At 37.7% G+C, this 18822-nt stretch overlaps 1 protein-coding gene across 3 annotated transcripts; it reads right to left on the bottom strand.

Annotated features, from left to right (window-relative positions):
* Positions 1-354: 354 nt before the first annotated feature.
* On the bottom strand, positions 355-18313 carry MC4R (melanocortin 4 receptor). Of its 3 annotated transcripts, XM_035319582.1 has the most exons (3): positions 17314-18305; positions 17091-17187; positions 355-2845 (listed from the first exon to the last, which is right to left on the bottom strand). In XM_035319582.1, exon 3 carries the CDS (start codon positions 1675-1677, stop codon positions 682-684), a length of 996 nt encoding a protein of 331 aa, XP_035175473.1. In that variant the 5' UTR covers positions 1678-2845; positions 17091-17187; positions 17314-18305; the 3' UTR covers positions 355-681. The 3 variants fall into 3 exon arrangements, 2 of the variants coding, with proteins under 2 accessions (XP_035175473.1, XP_035175472.1); XM_035319581.1 differs by having other exon boundaries at positions 17091-18305; XR_004748861.1 differs by lacking the exon at positions 355-2845 and adding an exon at positions 15743-15965 and having other exon boundaries at positions 17091-18313.
* Between the last annotated feature and the right edge of the window lie 509 nt (positions 18314-18822).

Here is an 18822-nt window from a genome sequence, read left to right as displayed (position 1 = left end):
CAAAAAGGTACTGTCAGACACGCAGCAATCATCATATTGGAAAACAAAACAAAACAAGCTTTGGATTGTCTGGCTAGCAAGGGTTTGAAAAATCTTATTGTTGTAGGCAGTGACTGTAACAAAGATCCAGATTGCTGCTCTTGGAGTAGGAGGAAAAGTGTATACAATGAATGAACACAGGTCCTTGGTTCCAGTTACCTTTATGAAAAATCTGCCTCCTAATTCCAGAGAACCTTTAATACACTAATAGACAAGCATATGCTCTATTTTAAGTTGTACATAATTTAATGGATAGCTGTAATTACTTCAACAGAATAAGGAACATCATCAGCCAATATATACTGTAACTCAGGCAAGATTTTTATTTTATCAGCAGTTGGAACATACAGCTGTTCATAATTGTTAGTATTTCACATTCATCATTTATCTGCTCACTTACAAACTGGTATGAAACGCTACTTCTGTTCTCTTCCCAGGCAAATAAATTACAAAGAATAGATATCACAAACACTATACAGAAGTATGAATTACACATGAATGGGATACAAAGATGAGAGGAAAGGGAGAGAGAAAGAGGTGTTTGCTCTTAAAGATGTAACCCAAGTTCTGCTGAAAAAGAGGATCTGAAGGCTTAGAAGTCAGTGCTGCATGTTGAGTACACAGTAACATATCCACCTCAGTCTAGTATTTGCCAGGCAAATCACAAAGCCCTCTCAGACTACAGCAGCATATAATCTCCTTGAAAGTTTTCCTGAGCTCCTGACTCCGGAATGCATAGATAAGTGGATCGATGATGGAGTTGCACATGATGAGGATGAGATAGAAGTTAAAATGGGACATGAAGCACACACAGTAAGGGTTATAGGGGCAGGAGATGTAGAAGATGAGGTGCAGAAAAAATGGGGCCCAGCACACAACAAAAACTCCAATCAGGATAGTGAGAGTGATGGCCCCTTTCATGTTGGCCCCTTGGCGAATAGGGCCGGTCCCTGGAAGAACTGCGATCTTTTTGATATGCATCCGAGCCATCATGAACATGTGGACATAGAGGGATGCCATGAGAATGAGCATGGTGAAGAACATGCTAATAAGGCAGATGATGACAACACTGCTGTCAGAGTAAATGATGAACAAAATGCCTGAGACTGTGCAAGCAGCCCAGATGCATGTGATGATGACCCCTACACGCTTTACCGTCATGATGTTATGGTACTGGAGGGCGTAAAAGATAGTAAAATACCTGTCCACTGCTATTGAGAGGAGACTGCAAATTGATGCAAGCAGGGAACTGCAAATCACTGAGTCAATGACATTGTCAATATTTATGGTAAAGCTCTGTGCGTCTGTGTCTGTATTGTTTAGCAGCGTGATGACAATAGTTTCTGATCCATTAGATACACTCACTAGCATGTCAGCCACTGCCAAGCTACAGATGAAGAAGTACATGGGCGAATGGAGGTTCTTGTTCTTGGCTATTGCCACAATGACCAAGACGTTCTCCAGCAAGCTGATGATGCCCAGAGTCACAAACACTTCAGGGGATACGAAGAGTTGCTCGTAGCAGCCTCCTGAGGAGTGGCCCTTTGCATTGGGCTCGCTGGCACCCCCGTGCAGTCCATTGCTGTGATTCCAGAAATGCAGAGGCTGGAGTGTCCCACGGTGCTGGGTGAAATTCATCTTATGGAGATTCCCTTTCAGCTTCCTGCTTTTAAAATGCCTGTTCCTTTTGCATTCCTCTGAAATCCTCCTTTGGCTTTTCAATTTGGGAAGAGAAGAAAAATAAGCCAGCACCAAGGCAGGCAGCAGTTCAGAACACTTTGACTGCTGTCACAAAATAAGGTTTAAAACTCACAGATGCTGGTTTACGCTCTCACAGATGCAGTTTCTGATCATAATCACATTCACCTCGGTGATCTGTGTCACAGAGTCCCAACAGTCTGTAAGTTTGTATGAGATTTTCTCCTACGTTCAGTTCCTGTTTAGATCACTGTTACGATGAAGGGTTGTTCGTTTTTGTTTTTTTTTTGCCCTTCTATTAAGAGATATAAACGTAAAATGCTCAGGTGACTGCTGCCGAGCCGAAACTAATTTCAAACTGCAAGCACCAGTCTTGCTGTCAGACAGTGTGTACCGGCTGCCTGCTTTATGGTGTGTGGAGGAGAAAAATATTCAGGGCACTCTCCGCCTCTGCTTTGCCTTCCAGCCAATGGGGCTCGGGAGCTGCAGAAAGTCAAGGGGCTGCTGCTTCTGAGCCTCTCTGAAACATCACACGGCACAGCAGATTTGAATGCTGCACGAGCTTCCAGTAGCTACAGAAAAGCGGATGGGCTACCAGAGATCTGGTTCCCTTCTTTAACTTTTCAGCATAGTATTTTAGGACTGATTTTGTGTTAGCAGACTTACAGCACTGTGGTATTAATCTCTGCAGAATTCCTTGAGCTGGACTGATGACTTTTTGTTTTCCAGGCTGCAATTTACTGTAATTTACTCTTTCCCCTTCTGTGACATAAGGTTGCTCTGTTTTGCGTATGTGACAAAGTAGGAATCAAGAGAATGCCTATCTCCTCCTGGTTCTCTCTCTCAGCCCCTCCATGCATCATTAACTTTTCTTTGCCTCAGTTGTCCACTTGCAAGATGTGATGTTGCAAGGCTGCATTATACTAACTACGCTTCTTGTAATTTTTAAGAAATGGAGACCATCTAAGGATCAAAAATAGGACAAGGTAGCTAAAGTCACAAATGGCTTGATAAATTGTCCTAAAGAAAATAGTTTTTCCTAGGCAATATCCTTCTTCATCATCTTATTTCCAGGAAGGAAAAGATGATAGAGTTGATTGCAGAAGCCCTGTCACCATCACCATCAGGAATTAGGATAAAGGGCAGGAAAAAAAAAAAAAAAAAAGGCAATATTTAGTGTAGATGAAGGAAAGCAATAGGAGACAAAGTTGCAACCTGTAGAAAATGTGGCAGAGACACAGGTAATGACTTCAAGCCATCAATAAATCTTGTAAAAATCTATCCAAAGGTCTGTCCCTGTGCATCCCTGACATGAGCTGAAAGTCAGCTTGTCTGCAGTCTGCCAGGGAAAGCCCTCAAGGAGGAGGAGGAAAAGAATGTCAAATGAATACAGACAGACAGAGACAAAAGTTGTTTTACTGTTTCCTCTTCAAGTACTGCAATTAAGGATTGAAAACCAAATATAGCAAAGCCTAAACTGTAGGTGGATTTTAAAGCTGTGGAAGCTATAGGAGAGCCAGTTGTTACACTGAAGTGTAATATTTGCAAGTAAGTGGTTTGAATGAGCATTTCCAGTCACCTAACAGGAAGGCTGTGGAGGCAGCTAGATCAGGTACAGGAGTCTATTTTCTTCTCAGACATTTTTCATCTTTCATGCATTAGCTGTTTTTAAATGAACAGCTATAAAGAGATACAGGAATAGAGCATGCCTGTGGAAGCACAGCTATCTGTACTCAACATCCCAGCACAAGGGTGAAGCACGATTTTATTTTCACATTTGGATTTGCTATAGATGTATGGTTATAAAGAAAAAGGCTCAGCCAATTATTTCTGTGCCTTCCCCCAGATAGATTACTTCGCAAAGCTGAAACATAAACACCCAAGACAGACAAAATAACTTGAGGCATAGGAAATCCCACATTTATCAGTTTGGAAACATCATTCACCAGCAGCATTCTTGCAATGAAAGAATAGCTTGCTGCTGAGAGGGCAAGATTTACTTTCCTATCAAGACATAATGCAAACCAGGATACAAAAAGATTTATTGTCTATCTGCTGATTCCTGGGACAGTACATGCTAACTACTGCTGCAGACAGGACCTGCATATTTAACCCAAAAGGACATAAGTACAATGGGAGAGCAGGAAGAAAAAAATATAGAAAGACTGGTATAGCAGAGCAGCATATTTCCAGATAAGATATTTTGCTACACTTGCAGACAGAAATGCACCATCTGCAAGTCACCCCAGGGAAGTAGTTACTCAGCATCCCTTCCTTCACCACTGTCCTCCATGCCAACAGGGCCCACAGCACAGGGATTTATCCTCTTCACTTACTTTTGTGAACCCAGAGCAGCAGAGGCTGGAAAGAGCAGAGAGAAGCTGTCTCCAGGGGATAATGCCCTGTTTGCTCCAGCTGCCTATCTGTCCATCCCTCTTCTGGCTCCTCCCTTTCTCTGCACATTATCTCTGTTCTCATCCCCATTCATCTTTCCATTAAACATCTCTTTTCACCCAGAAACTCTCCAGACAATGGTCCATGCTTGATTTTCCTAAGGACATGGTCATAAAAATGCAACATTGGTAATAACAAAAGAAATAAAAGGACACTTCTTTCCCACACACAACTGTCACTCACCTCAAAATTTCTGCTGATGCCCTGAATTCCTGGGGAACGTTGTTTTGGTTTGTTAGCCATTCACATTTGTTGGATGATGGTACATGACTGAAAGCAACGGATTTAGGGTGGTTTAGCAACTGAAAGAGGTGATGTAACATTAACTTTCTCTGACTAGTAGGTAAAACATTGTAAGAGCACCTCTTTAAATGAGAGAAGATGCATGTGCATCTGAATACTTCTACAGCAGAAGATGGATACATGCCTCTTGCTCCCACTCTGAAAAACCAATACCATACAATTCTAAAATAGCTCAAAGGCACCTTGCTCTCTTGTGCCTGAAAGTAAATGAATATTTCTGATTTTCTAGTAATGGATAACAGGAGTAATATAATAAAACTCTTTCTTAATTTTTAAAAACCAAAGCTGAGATAATGTTTCTTGAAAATATTGTAGGTGACAAGCTTTTTGACACCATGGAAAACTGCAATGGCTGCAAAAAACTGTAAACTAATAAAGGTGATACACTAACGTGAGCTCCTGGTATTAAGAGAAATGGACTATCAGTGAAAATTTGGTACTAGCCTCCTCTTTTAACATAACATGGAATCATATGATAAAAAATATTATTTTGATGAGTCTTTAAAAATGTCCATTTTAAGAGTTCCTCCTACACAATTTCCCATGGTCCTACACTCTATTTCCAGCCACCCTCCAACACCCACCCTCCAGATAGGGTTACAATCATTTCTACCTCACATCATTTTGAAGTGTCGAGTTATCCTCCAGCAGTTGCTTTTCAAAGTCAGAAGAAGACCCTTCAGTGGAGTCATCAACAAGTAGATAAAGCCCTAACAGATATACAGGAAGGCAGGGTGAGCCAGGAGGAGGCTGTATAAGCCCACTATGGAAGAAAAAGGTAGAGGGATTTAGCACAGGCACTTCCCTGTTCTAAGAATGTTCTCATGTTCTCATGTCTGAGAACATTTGAATCCCATGTCAGTGTTGCTCAAGCACAGAAATGAGATTTACCATTTCAACAGCTGCCAGTGGAAACAGAGGATGGGCTGTAAGAAGCTCATTAGAAGGAAGAGCCAAAGAGGCAGATGATTAAGAAAATCAGTCCCTCAGATTTGTGTAAGTGTGCCAGTACAAGGGTGCTGCATTTACACAGATAAAAATAACTTAAAGAATTTTTTGATTCATGTGCTCAGATCCAAAATTTCAGTGCATTCAAAAATTTAAGTCCTTAGTATACGTGAAAAGACTGGTGTATTTTAGCATGCTGATTTTGAAACATAAATGAGACAGGTAAATTTTGGAAGCTTCTATGGGTTTATATCATGTAATATCTGTATATATTACAGCAAAGGCAAATTCCACCCAACATTTAAAATATTTGCCAAAAAATAGTTCAAATAATGCATTTTATCTTTTAATCTTTCCCACAGATGTCACTGGAAGAAGCATTTCTCTAAATCTTTCTAAGTCCAGTAAATTAAAATATGAGCAGTATGGAGATATTTGTTTGTTTGTATATTTGGATTGGTAGGTGTTTTAAGTTGGTCCCTAAGCATATTGTTTTATTTTCCAGCAAGTCTGATACAAGCATGAAGAGACATATCAATACAGGACTATTACAAACTCTAGATGTTACCCTAGGACACATTGGAATACCAGTACTGGTTTTGGATAAAATAAAATTGATGCTTGTTGCATACAGCGCACAGCAAATAAAATCCACGTGGTAAGTAACTAGTTGTGTGTCATAGAACTTGAGAAGTCTACATGCAATGTTACCTCACACACACACACACACACACACAAAACACTATTGTAGAACAAGTCAATTATTATTCTTTGTGTTTGTACAAACAATTTCAAACAACAACTTAGCCAATCTGGCCACAGAAAAGCACAAAATACCTATTCTCCTGACAAATAAAATACTTACACCCACTTGAATATGTTGTTAATGTGCATAACTCTAATGTTTTCCATTAAAATGCCACAAGAAGTGCTGGGGCTTTGATCACTTAACTATAAATCTGATCTTATTTCTATTTTAGGCAATTATTGTTGTGAACATTTACTTGTGAGATCATTTACTTGTAGTCAATATAGTAAACACCATTCTTGCCCTAATCTTTTCTCCCTCACCCCGTCTCTCCCAAATAATCAATTTTCTTTTACTTGTTTTTAGACTTAGGTGCTTGTCTGTTCAGACTCATCTGAAGCACTTTGTTCAAATGACTCTAAAATCTCCTTAGTCTTGTTATCCCTCTCCAAATAACTCTCCAAAAGACATAGACCAGCATGCAGGATTAAGTAGAAATTAAATACTGCCATTCATCCAGCTCAACAAACCAAAAAGTAATAATCCTGAATTTGTGATTTCCTCAGCTTGTTTTATGCCAAAAAAAAAAAAAAAAAAAAAAAAGAGCTATTAATTCGACCTTTTCTTTTGTTTATCCCCTTTGTATACAAATACATCAGAGGAAATATTTCTAACAATTATTTACTTTTCTCATTCCCTATACGGTCCTAAACAGAGCAACTTTCAACACTCTCCTTGCTTCTCTCACTTCAGATCATAACATCATTTTATATTATGAACTTCAGAATGATCTTTGCTTTTATAGTTTATCACATTCAGCTTTCTGTGTTAATGATGTTCAGTGTTTTTTGATGTGAGAGATGCAGTAGCACTTCGTGCGAGCAGAAAAAAAGATTTAGTCAGTCCAGCTGTCTAAGCATCAAAGCTTGACACACAGTATGTCTCATTAGAGTTGAATGAGAGGCACAGAAGCAAGCCAGAATAAAAAAAAATGATAGAAATCTGGTGATATCACCATTTAGTGATAGCTCAAGGTTGCATTGTGGCACAAAAGCTGTTTTGGGATGATGTCAAATCACTTCATTTTTTTTTTCTTTTCAGAAAATTCCTCAAAATAGGGGTATAACCTGCAGTTAAAGTAAGATGTTACTAACTACTTTAAGTTTTATATTCCATTCACTTCAGAGGGTGACAGTACAGTATTCCCTTCAAAAAGCCATACAGCTACTTCTTAGACTCATATTATAAAGTGGCTGATGAGACGTGCAAAAAGATTAACAGCTTTTAAACCCATTAATTAAAGCCTCTGTACAAGAGCATTATTTAATGTCTGAATTAAGGAAGATACCAGCAGCTGTGGGCAGGGCCCTGACTCCCTGACACCATCCTGTAGTGCTGGATAGCACATGCCCCAAAAAGCTTATGCTTGCAGAGTTTTGGGGACTAAAACCCTTTGGTGTCGGGGGTGGGGGCCATGACATGCAGTTAGGTCTGGAAATGTCTGATAAAATGGAAGAGAACATTAATTCTTCAGAAATTGTTTGTGAGCAACTCGATGCAGAAGAACAATCCATTGTTCGTTAATTCAGCACTGTAAATTCAGAATCCCAGAGGTTTAGAGTTTTGGGATGTATGTTTGCATCCAACTGGTTTGCATTTAATCTCTGTGGTTATAAGACTGCCAGTCTTTACTTCCATACCAAATATTCTGTATTGTTTCACTTATACCATTCTGATATGCATCTTGTGCATACGACAAGGTCACAAATTACTAGGCTACGGCTGTTACCATGACATCATTTCTTTTGTACCTTTGCAAAGAGAGCTGTGTGCTAGTAGCCACTGCTCAACATGCATAATTTAAGGGCAGGGAGTGGGATGGGGAGAGGGCTATTACATATAGATAGTTACTGAAAAGCAGGTTATTTTAAACGTTCCTGCAAGTTCTGCACATGTATATGTAAAATGCATACTCCTTTCTCAGTTTTGTATCATGCAGTCATATCCTATATTCCCTTGTGCTCTTTCATGTAATTCCATGGAATTACATACAGGAGGTAGGAGCTATTCCTCAAGATTACCAAAAGTATCTTGAGCTCTTTTAACAGAGGTAGGCTCGAATTTTGTAGCTGTGTATTGGACTTCCATGGCTTCCATCCATTCTGATAGCTCTTCAGATCACTCTGGTTTTTAGCAGAGATACTGGACAAATACTGGACAGAGTCTGCCAGTACAGCAGGGAGTTCTTAACCTTCTTGTAGACTGTTTTCCTCCATAGGAATTAAATTGTTTGAAAACAATTAGAAATATTGGAGCCATAATCTGGTATAAGGCACAAAGTAGGTGCACTGAGCCATATGACAAACAACCAAATTAGCCAGCATTAGTGACAAGATAAGACTGTAAATTCAAGGACAAACCTGAGAGCACTGTCCTGATGTAAGCACATCTTCACTGACGTGTAATCCATATTAGCCACAGTCTTATCTAAGAACTGGGAACAAAGAGGGAATATATTTCTGAACACCTAATAAAATGTCTAGATTCCCTAAGTGCTATAGTGTGTCTGCAGTGATTTGGTTTCTTGACAATCTCTTTGCATCTGTCATCAAAATATGGTGACAATAATATTATATTTCATCTTGTGACAACTGCTGCAATTGCTGGTACTCTTTCAAAGATCTCTGGTACTCCAAAAAGTCTGAATTAGAAGACTATTAATAGTGAACCTGACCCACTGTAAAGCAGAAATTTTTCATTTGTGAAGAACTTGTAGGAAAAGGTTCCTTCAAAATTCAGGGGCATTAACTGATTTTTTACTTGAATAGTAGAAATGATCTGACCTAGGTCGTTACTCTGAACTAGTCCTCACTAAGGTTCAGTTTTATTAAACTCTGGAGGAGTCTCCCTTCTTTTCTTTTCAGGATAAGAAAGCATGCACTTTAAATCCTTTTCTTTTCTGCTGCTGAGGTACATATTTTATGGCTGCTTGTGACAGAGGATGATAATTTTATGTCATAGCAGAATTTCATGAAAAGAAAAGAGTGAGTAAGTATGAGAACAGTGCAGTAAATTGTATGGTGCAGCTCTTGCCTTTATGGGGTTCAAAACTCTAAGGCTACTAGAAAAAGAACAGGAGGAAGAGGAGGTAGCAGTGGTAGAAGAACATGTGAGTTACCTTATTATGGTATGGTGTAGAGAAGCATGGCTGGAAAATGTTTTTTTTTTGTCCACAGAATAGGTAGAACTATTGGTGGTCTAAATCCTGAAAGTAAATTAACAATTGGTAAGGACTCAGAAGCAGTCTTTTGTCTAGAAAAACTGCATCTTCTTCAAGAAAAGGTCAAGAAAATCCCCAAAGGCCTCAAGTTAGACCTGAAATACTTTATCATATTAATAATATTTCATCTGCCTTTGTAGTGAAAAGAAAGAAATTCTGTTGAAACTAAATGCTTAATTGACAGCTTAGAAGGTTGATTGAGAGCTTTGAGGGTTAAACAGGAATGACCAGAGCAGTGGATACTGTGTTGAAACAAACACTGCACTGTTTTTTTCTTTGATTTTGCTCTTGGACACAGAAATCATAGAAAAAGCCCTTGGAGTTTATACATAGAGAGGATACAAATTAATTTAGGCCATCCGAATGCTTATACTTTGAATAGATGAAGAAGATCCCCTCATTATATAGGCAAAAAAAAAATCTATAAAATGAAAGGAAAACCAGGGATATCTTCTCTTGTCTATGAGATCCAGTTTGCTTAGCCTTTTCATAGACAGCTATTGCAAGCATGGAAGAAGAGAAGAGTGGGAAGATTTCCACACCCCTTGCTGGAGTCAGTACTTTTAAATTTACATGCCATGGGAGAACAAGGGAAAAGAAAGTACCAAAGGATCATGACATGCTGATTAACAGTCTCTTCGCTGAGAAAGGGAGTCTTTGCAGCTCTGTAAGGATGTCAAATCACTCGTGAGCAGGCTCATTCAGATAGCCCCATATTCCAGAGTGAATATTACTCTGACACAAAACACTATATGAGCAGCACAGAAGAGGTTTCTTCCTTGCATAATGATGTGCAAGAACAAGGTAGAGAATTGTAAATATGGGATACAAGGGAAACAAAACCAAATTAAATATATGCTACATTTCCTTTCTAGTGAAGCAAAACCGAAAACTACCCCAAATCCCTCCAGGAACCGTTAGCCTGAACAAACACATAATGATAAGATAGAGTGCTATACCTTAAGATACTGTGAATTGCTGCAGATAACTAAAAAGGTATCAAAATAAATAAATAAATAAATAAATAAATAAACAAAAAGCCTTCAGATATTGGTTAAGTAAAGAACATCGGAGAAAAATGAAAAACTTGTAAAAAAAAAAAAAGGAAAACAAAACAAAACAAAACAAAACAAAAAAAAAAACACAACAACCAAAGCAATTTTTCATCACCATGGTAAACTTTTAAAAGCTTATTCAAAATTGACATGGTAGATAACTACATCCTGGGGAGAACTGTCTAATCTAGATTTCTTTTTGAGAAAGGCAACAATTTCCAACAATTATCACTGCTAACACTAAATATAACTTCCTTGGCATCCAATCTATTGCTCATTTGATGAGCTCTATGAGTTCTTTTAATTTTTTTCAGGCTGTCTTCAAACTCAGTCAACTATACTACATAAGCACACTCCTATCACATATTTGGTGTTTTCCTGACAAAAATGCAGTTTCATCCTTTTGTAAATGAAATTCAGTACTCCTTTGAAAGAAATCAAACAAGCAAACTAATTTCTCTGCCTACAAGGATGTTTTCTTAGCAATTAAAAAAAAATAAAATAAAATTTTATCAAAACCAGAGAACAATAGCAAGGTACTGTTGTAGGAGCAAACTCGATATTTGTGTTATAATATCTACATGCATTATCACATGCTTAGTTACAGACTAATTCAGTTACTACACATCATGGTAGAAAATACTGACAAAGTTGCAGCACCAAACTAAAACAGGGTCATAATTTCCTCAAGATAACTTGTCAGCAAAATGGAGTACCACTGCATGCTTCAAATTACAAAGAGACTTTCCTGTAGTTGGTAGAGCAGGCAAGACCCACTGCCAAACCCACAGAGAAGGAAGGAGAGCCCCACAGGGAAGGAAAGCAGCCCAATCTTCATCTAAGAAGCTACTGATGGGAAGAGCACAACTTTCCCCCTCAAGTTTTCCAAGTGTAGTTATCTGTGTGTGGCTCTCTCTCTGTACATGGAAAAAACAAGCTCTGACAAGTCCTGGAAGTCTTTTATTTAAAAATAGCTCTCATAAGCATCCTCTAGGTGGATAACTAACAGCGTGAAAAAGAACTCTCTTAAGTGAAGCATAGCAAGCTTTTTAAGAGGGCTGTCAGCTTCTTTTCCACCTCACCTAGTACAAAGTCCACACAAAAATGACATTTAGTAAGGTCATTAAAATTCAAGCAAGTGATTTTCTGAAAAAAAAAAAAAAAAAGAAGAAAAAAAAGAAAAAAAGAAGAAGTTATCTGAACCACTGCAAGCCAGAAGAGGGTATTTTTCTGTGCCAGGGTCATGGAAAACATGTAATTACATTCCAGTTGTTTTAAAGAACAGAAAAGGATGAAGTATTATAGATCTGTTTTAGCTATCAAATATGTGGATGTGCTCCCACTGTCATATAATATTCATTAATGTCATTAATGTCATATAATATTCATTAATATGTCATCTAATATTCTGTGTTAAGCAAGCAAACAATTTAAATAATTTAAATTAAAAAATTTAAATGCCAGAGATGTTTCAGTTCAGTTCAACAGCAGAAATCTTTTTCTCATGGTGGAGTTATTTTAGAAAAGATGCTATTTTCTGTACATTTTTCCTACTTCCCCAATGACTATTTTCCGTACATAATGGCACAGAAACAATGAAAGTAGCAAGTCAAAGCCTTTCCAATGCTTTTAGAAAGTCAGTGATATGAAGGGCAATTTTGTTTAAAGGTATGTGATTTCCAAACAGTATATTGTTATCTGCAGAGCAAGTGCCCACAGATCTTAGTAGTCTGTCACTTTTAATCACTGAAATTAATATCAGGTATTTGTTAGTAATGTGAAGGGACTAAATGATCATGGAACCCCATTGTCCTAAGCACTGTGCAAAATACAATCTATCCCTTCCTCGGAGAATAACTGGCACTTCAGAGTGGACTGATTTTTACTCAGGAGAGTAATCCTTGCCTGGCCTTTGCAATCTCCACTAAGCCACAAATTTATACTGGGCCCAGTCTAAGAAAATACTCAATATGGTGTAGTTCTCATTATTTCTATTAATTCAGAGCATTTGCCAGGACCAAAAACCAACTTGATTCAACCTGATATAGGACAAGTCATTTAGAGAAAAGTTGGTTGCACAGGAGGTTTAACTATATACTTTCTCATATTAGCTCCATCACACGACATTTTATATCCAAAAGACAGGGGTTTTCTATCCATTTTCTATCCAAACTAACAGGGGTAAAGAGCAGATACAAATAATAAACTAGACTTTGGAACAGCAAGTTTCTTGATAAAAACTTCATATGCGTTTAGAAGGCTAGCAATGTTTCATGAATAAACTAGTCTTACTCAGGGCTTTTTAGTGATTTCTTTTAATGTTTTCTAGCCCAAGGGGATATTCCCTTTTGTGGAGTTGTATGGCAAGTTTCATGTCTTCAGTGGGGATTATTGTGCAGACTGGTTCTCTTCAGACAGAAGAGAACCCTACCTTTTTCAAGTCTGAATTTCATAATGGTGGTGAGCAGACTTATTACCTTACGGCTAGATACAGACGTCAGCATTTCTCACTCTCCCTTTGCTACATTCATGCAAGAGTTTTACGTTCCCCTCTTAAGTTATTTCATACACAGTAGGATTCATAATTTTGTCTGACACTACCTATGTTTCCCATTCAGGCAGAGATGCTTTCTGGAATGTTTTGTAAGTTTTACTTTTAAATCTTCATTTGAATCTGTTCATTTTCTGAAATACCAGTTCGGTTCCATAAGTTCCTCTCAAGCACTTGGCAAGTTTTTTTTTTTTTTTAAGAGGTGTAAATAAAAAGGATTATAAAAGTTTATTCATAATTACTTAGCAACAGAAACGCTCTGAAACTTTTTAACAACTTTATTTTTAGAAATGCAGTGCCTTGTGTTGAGCATATTGCTCAAATTTTGCAATTGATTTCAAGAGAGCTTACACAGCTGAGGAGTGGTGGAATATTTATTTACAATATACATTTACAATATATTTGCAATATTTACAATATATTTGCAGTATACGAGGTGAGCTCTCTTGAAATCAATTGCAAAATTCTTATTAATTCATTAAAAGTCTGTCTGTAGAAGTCTGTCATAGTTACAAATCAATAACCAAGGTCTGCCTTTGACTGCTGCCTTTCATTCAAGCTAGGACATACCAAACAAAAAAAGAGAAAGAAAGTAAGCTCTGATGTACACATTTCTATTCAATTTTCCAAATAGCTGAGAAACCCATAATTCATATTTACTGAAAAAGACAATCATTACTCCTTTTTTTATAAAATCATTAAGTTACAGTGAACACAACAAATTTTTACCATATGAAGCACTGCAGTCTTCAGAGTAACATAGAACAAAATGGACTGAAATTTTGTGTCCCAATAAACTTTTCAAGCCTGAGAAAGCCTAGTTTCATATAAATACTCTGTGATTGATGGTTTAGCATGAACAGACAAAATTCACTTAATGTGCATATTATTCCCTTCAAACCAGAGATTCAAAGCAGCACGCTATCATGATATGTAATATCTAGGCATAAAACTGGAATTATGCACAATAAATTAATTATGCACGTTATGGAGCTTGTGTTGAGTTTAGCTTCTGTCTCTCAAGGTAACATTTTTCTTTACTTATTCTTGAGCTGATTTAATATCATTCACTATAAACCCTTCCACTTCAAATTCAGATTACATGGAAAAGTAAATGAAATAATGCAGGACAGGGTTAATATTATTTAGTAAAATATTTTATTACTGAAAAATGGCATCTCAAATTGGCCAAAATTGGCCAAAATTAACCACAAAACTAAAAATGTTAACATTTCCAATAAGAAATATTTTGTGGCAAACAAGTGCATTTAAATGTATTTTCTCATTTTCTATTTCAAAATATTTGTGTTAAAATTTAGCAAATTGTATTCTAAAAGATGAATTTAAATTTTTCTCAGAAAAGGGGGTGTCTTCTTTGCTTGCAATATTTTAGTCAAATTGCAAGTTTTTATTCTGCCCTCAAGTTTTGGTTCTGCTAAAACCGCCACCAAAAACTCGTAACTATCCACTGTATTACTTTGAGCTGATCAGGATGTGAGAAACAAAGTTGTGCTTTGCAGTAGAGAATTACTTTTCTTTATTCCAAGGTAGTTGTGTAGTCATAATAAGGAGAAATGCTAAGTAGGTAAGTGGACAGTAGAAGGCCTCACTGTTCCAAAATAAGGTAGAAGCTTGAGAAAAAGAGGGTGAGCAGTGTGAGAACAATAAAAAAAGATCACAAGTTCTCAAAACATAAGAAAGGAGAAATTAAAGGGTTGAAAAAAACGAAAAGTTGTACATATAAGGTATAGAGGAACGTCGAGTAGCTTGTGAACCTGTAGTACTCAGCCAATGAGGAAACAGGGGAGGTGATCAGGCGTCGGTAATAGGGAATAAAAGATTATGATTTGTTTACTAAAATGCACTCCTGATTGACAGGACACCCACCATTGCAATTACGAATAAAATAGCTTCACAGAAGATCCTGTCTGAAGACAATTATTTGAGATTTTTCTCACAAGGATAAATGGTGAAAAGTAGGACAACATACCTGCATGTTGGTATTTCTTTAACTTGCATGTTTGGGTGCACAACCTTAGATGTATTCTTTTAACAAAGGAAATTGCACATACAAACTCTGCTTCCTGAAAAGCATGCCAAAGTAAAGCAACCAACATTTTATTGTATTGTGGCATGTAGAAACCCTTATGAGCAATCAAACAAGATTTGAAAAATTAAATTACATGGATGGAAGCCATTGCAGGAGCTGATGGCAAAAGAGGTTCCTGGATCACATCCTAGGAGAGGAGAGGTCTCACCACATTGCTTTATAAATAAACACTAATTTAAAGATAAATAAATAAATAAATAAAAATTGCAAGTTTCAAGATGTGTTTAATTCTTAGGTCCAGCAGGATGCCAGTTCTGTTTGTCTGAACCAGACAGACACCCACTGTAGAAAAAAAAAAATAATTTAGAAGAGACAAAATCGAGTACAAAGTGGTATCAAGCTGAGGCAGGGGAGGTTTAGGCTAGACATCAGGAAGAGGTTCTTCACCAAGAGGGTGGTTGCACACTGGAACAGGCTCCCCAGGCAAGTAGTCACTGCACCAAGCCTGTCTGAATTTAAGAAGCGTTTGAACTGTGCACTTAGTCACATGGTCTAAAATTTTAGGTAGACCTGTGTGGTGCCAGGAGTTGGACTCGATGATCCTTACGGGTCTTGTGACTTGGCATTACCATCCCCAAATACCAAACAGTCAATGCCCTCCTGAGCGGAAGTCCCTCTCTCTTCCCATTCATCAACCCTCCTGTCTTAAGTGCTTTAAGCTGGGCTGTGTATATACCACTTGCAGGCTTGCCCGCAGAAGAGCTGGACAGCTTGTCCATCTAGCAGCACTCAGCAGAAGTTTCTGAAGTAGGCTGTGTCATCTAACCCAGATGTCATCTCTGAAAAAAAGAGGGAAACTGAGTTGCTGTGGTTGCTCTTCACCAGTGACAGGAGAACCATTGACCAGGAAATGGCATCTGTAAGAGCAACTGAAGCAACAAAATGAACATACAGTGACAGAAAGTTCCCAGGCTTTTCACTGGGTGTACACTTATATGCTGAATGCACTGACTGCTCTCTTTTTCTCTTTTAAAGTACATGAATTTCAAAGACAGACAGTACAGCTGCTTACAGATCATGAAAGAGGGTGAGAAAATGATCTGTTCAGTCTCAGAAATCATTCTTTGTATTAAAGTGAACAAAATCAACAGTATTTTTTCCCAGGTTTAGGGTGTTTCTCAGATAAATGCCACCACAGGCAAACGCATATGCCCATCACTAGGCTGGAGATAGAGTGTAGGGAAAAAAAAGAAAGAAAGAAAGAAAGAAAGAAAAAAAAAAAAAAAGAAGAAGAAGAAGAAGAAGAAAAAAGAAGAATTAGCCCCACAATAGAAATTTTCAAATAAGCAAGCCTAGATGTTATTGTCAGACTTTGTCTTTAACTAGAAAGAAGGTGCTGATATGAGGAGAGTGCAATGGACCTTTCCTCCTGGGCATAGCTTCCCGAGTAAGCTTGCCTAGCTTCCCCAGTAAGATGCCTATCAACCCTGTGGCTCAGATCTTCAGTGTGTTGTCTGTGGATCACAGGATCTAGTACCCTGACAATAGCAATAAAAACCCGAAGAAGAATTTGGTTATCACCTTACTCTCTTATTCTCCATCTGGTTCCTATGGTTTCCCTGTCTGCATGCACCTACCATGACCTTTTAGGATGTGGAAGAAATATCTCTGCTGCCTTTTTGCCTGAGGCAGTGCACATGAACAAGAAGTAGACTTCAGGTGTTCTTTTTGTTTACTCTAGACTGAGTTTCTTTAAAAAGCAGGCTGTGTGATTATGTCCCACTGGAAGAGTCTCCTTAAACATCAACAAAGACGTTCAATTTAAACCGAAATTAAGCTGCTAGCCCAGTGCCTCTGAAAAAAGTATGTTGTATAAAACAGTGGCCTAGGCTGCATTTCACAAAAGCTTCCATCAGAAGCTGATTCTTTAGTGATAATTAACACTCTTACGAAGTCTGACTCACCAAGTCCATGTGCACTTCTCACACAGAAAACCTTCCCTTTGCATTCAGTCTTCATTGTGAATGTGCAGTCATGCAAATTGTCCCAGCTCATCTTGGGCTGAGGGAAGTAATTGCGATCAGAACCAAAACAGTTAACATTTTTAAGTACTCAAAGGAAAATTAACCCACGGCTAGAAAATTCAAGGTTTCTTGGCCCTTTCTCTGAATATTAAATATAGACTACCATCAATGGAGAACAATTGCACTGAACAGCCTTATAGAGAGATATTCCAATGCTCTTCTGCACTCACTCTCCTCCCCTGCCAAGATGCTCTCCTGATCTCTCTCAGCTGTATGCAATCTAAAATCCTGGCTATCCTTCTTCCTATATGATTTACTACTATAGATTTAAGAAGCAAGGTTTCTTCTCATATCATCCTCCCCTGTACCAACAACCTTAATCCAAGTATTTAATACCATTGTTTAGATCCTAACTAGCCATTGCATAACCATGACCTTTTGTCTGCTCAGCAGCCTTTGCTGCACAAGATTTTGAATGTCAGTCTACAAGACTTTCATATCAGTAGCCCACATGAGTGAAACAGGGTATAATGGAATATTCCAAACTGAAACAAAGCTCCTTTAATTCAAAATGTTCCTGAAAAAAAATATGAATATGAACATCTAATTTTCTTCAACTGCCAGCAGAGGATTAAAAAGAAGCAGCAACAAAGAACTATTATTGACTGACCATCAGCAAAGAAATATATACTCCTTTTGACCACTTTTTAATCAGCAGATTTCTCCAGTCATCTAATTTTTCCTGTGCTGCATCCACCTGAAAAAAACAGTTGTCTTAAAAACAATAGCAATTGTAGATTATTTCCTGGAAGTCAATCCACATACAGGAGAATCTTGAGAAAATTTATTTTGATTTTTCCAGAAAGATTTGCAAATTAAGGTTCAGAGAGGATTCTAAACATTACAAAGTTTGCTGATGATTGTAATCTTGATTTTAGTAAGCTGAAGACAGGTTACTGATTTTGTATATGCTGAAGATAATCCTACTGTTCAGGGCAATGGAGTCTGTATGTGGCAGAAAGAAATAGATTGGGGCTGAGATAAACTACAAAATACTTAATGATATATAGATTAATGTTATTGAAATTTGAAAAAATAATTAAATCTGTTTTCTTGTTTCCACAGAGATGACCAAAAGTAAGTGATACAGATGCCAGTGATCAAGCTTAAACAGTGGTACAAATCTGGGAAAGTTTTGGGGTATTCTTCAACTAAATAACTTCAAAACTATTTTAATGTGCACAATCTCTTACACAGCGGAAGTGTGCCATGCACAAAAAGAACAGGATGATTCTGACGTTCATCTCAACACAAGAAATATATGACTTTTCATTATTTTAGCCAGTCAGTAGCTTTACAAGTGACTCATATATAGAGACATGCATTTTTCTGTGATGACCCATGTCAGTGGTGTTCATTGCAGCACTTGTCACTTTTGTATTGTCCATCGACGGGCGCATTTTTAATCTGGGAAAGATTTTATAGGAATGTGCAAGTGGTACAGGAAGTATGAAACTGATGTGAAACTGTTTAAACTCGTGATTAAACAAAAAATGTAATGTAGTGAAATAAAAAGGAGGGAGGGGAGGAGAAGCATCAAGTTCTATTTTCTGATCGTCAGTCTCCCAGAGTTTATTTTTTTTAACAGGCATTAACAAGCATACCAGTCACT

The sequence above is a fragment of the Oxyura jamaicensis genome, chromosome 2 (assembly GCF_011077185.1).
Source record: "Oxyura jamaicensis isolate SHBP4307 breed ruddy duck chromosome 2, BPBGC_Ojam_1.0, whole genome shotgun sequence".
Taxonomy (NCBI): Eukaryota; Metazoa; Chordata; class Aves; order Anseriformes; family Anatidae; genus Oxyura; species Oxyura jamaicensis.
Note: the sequence above shows the minus strand (reverse complement) of the source record. Positions and strands in the feature narration are given on the sequence as shown.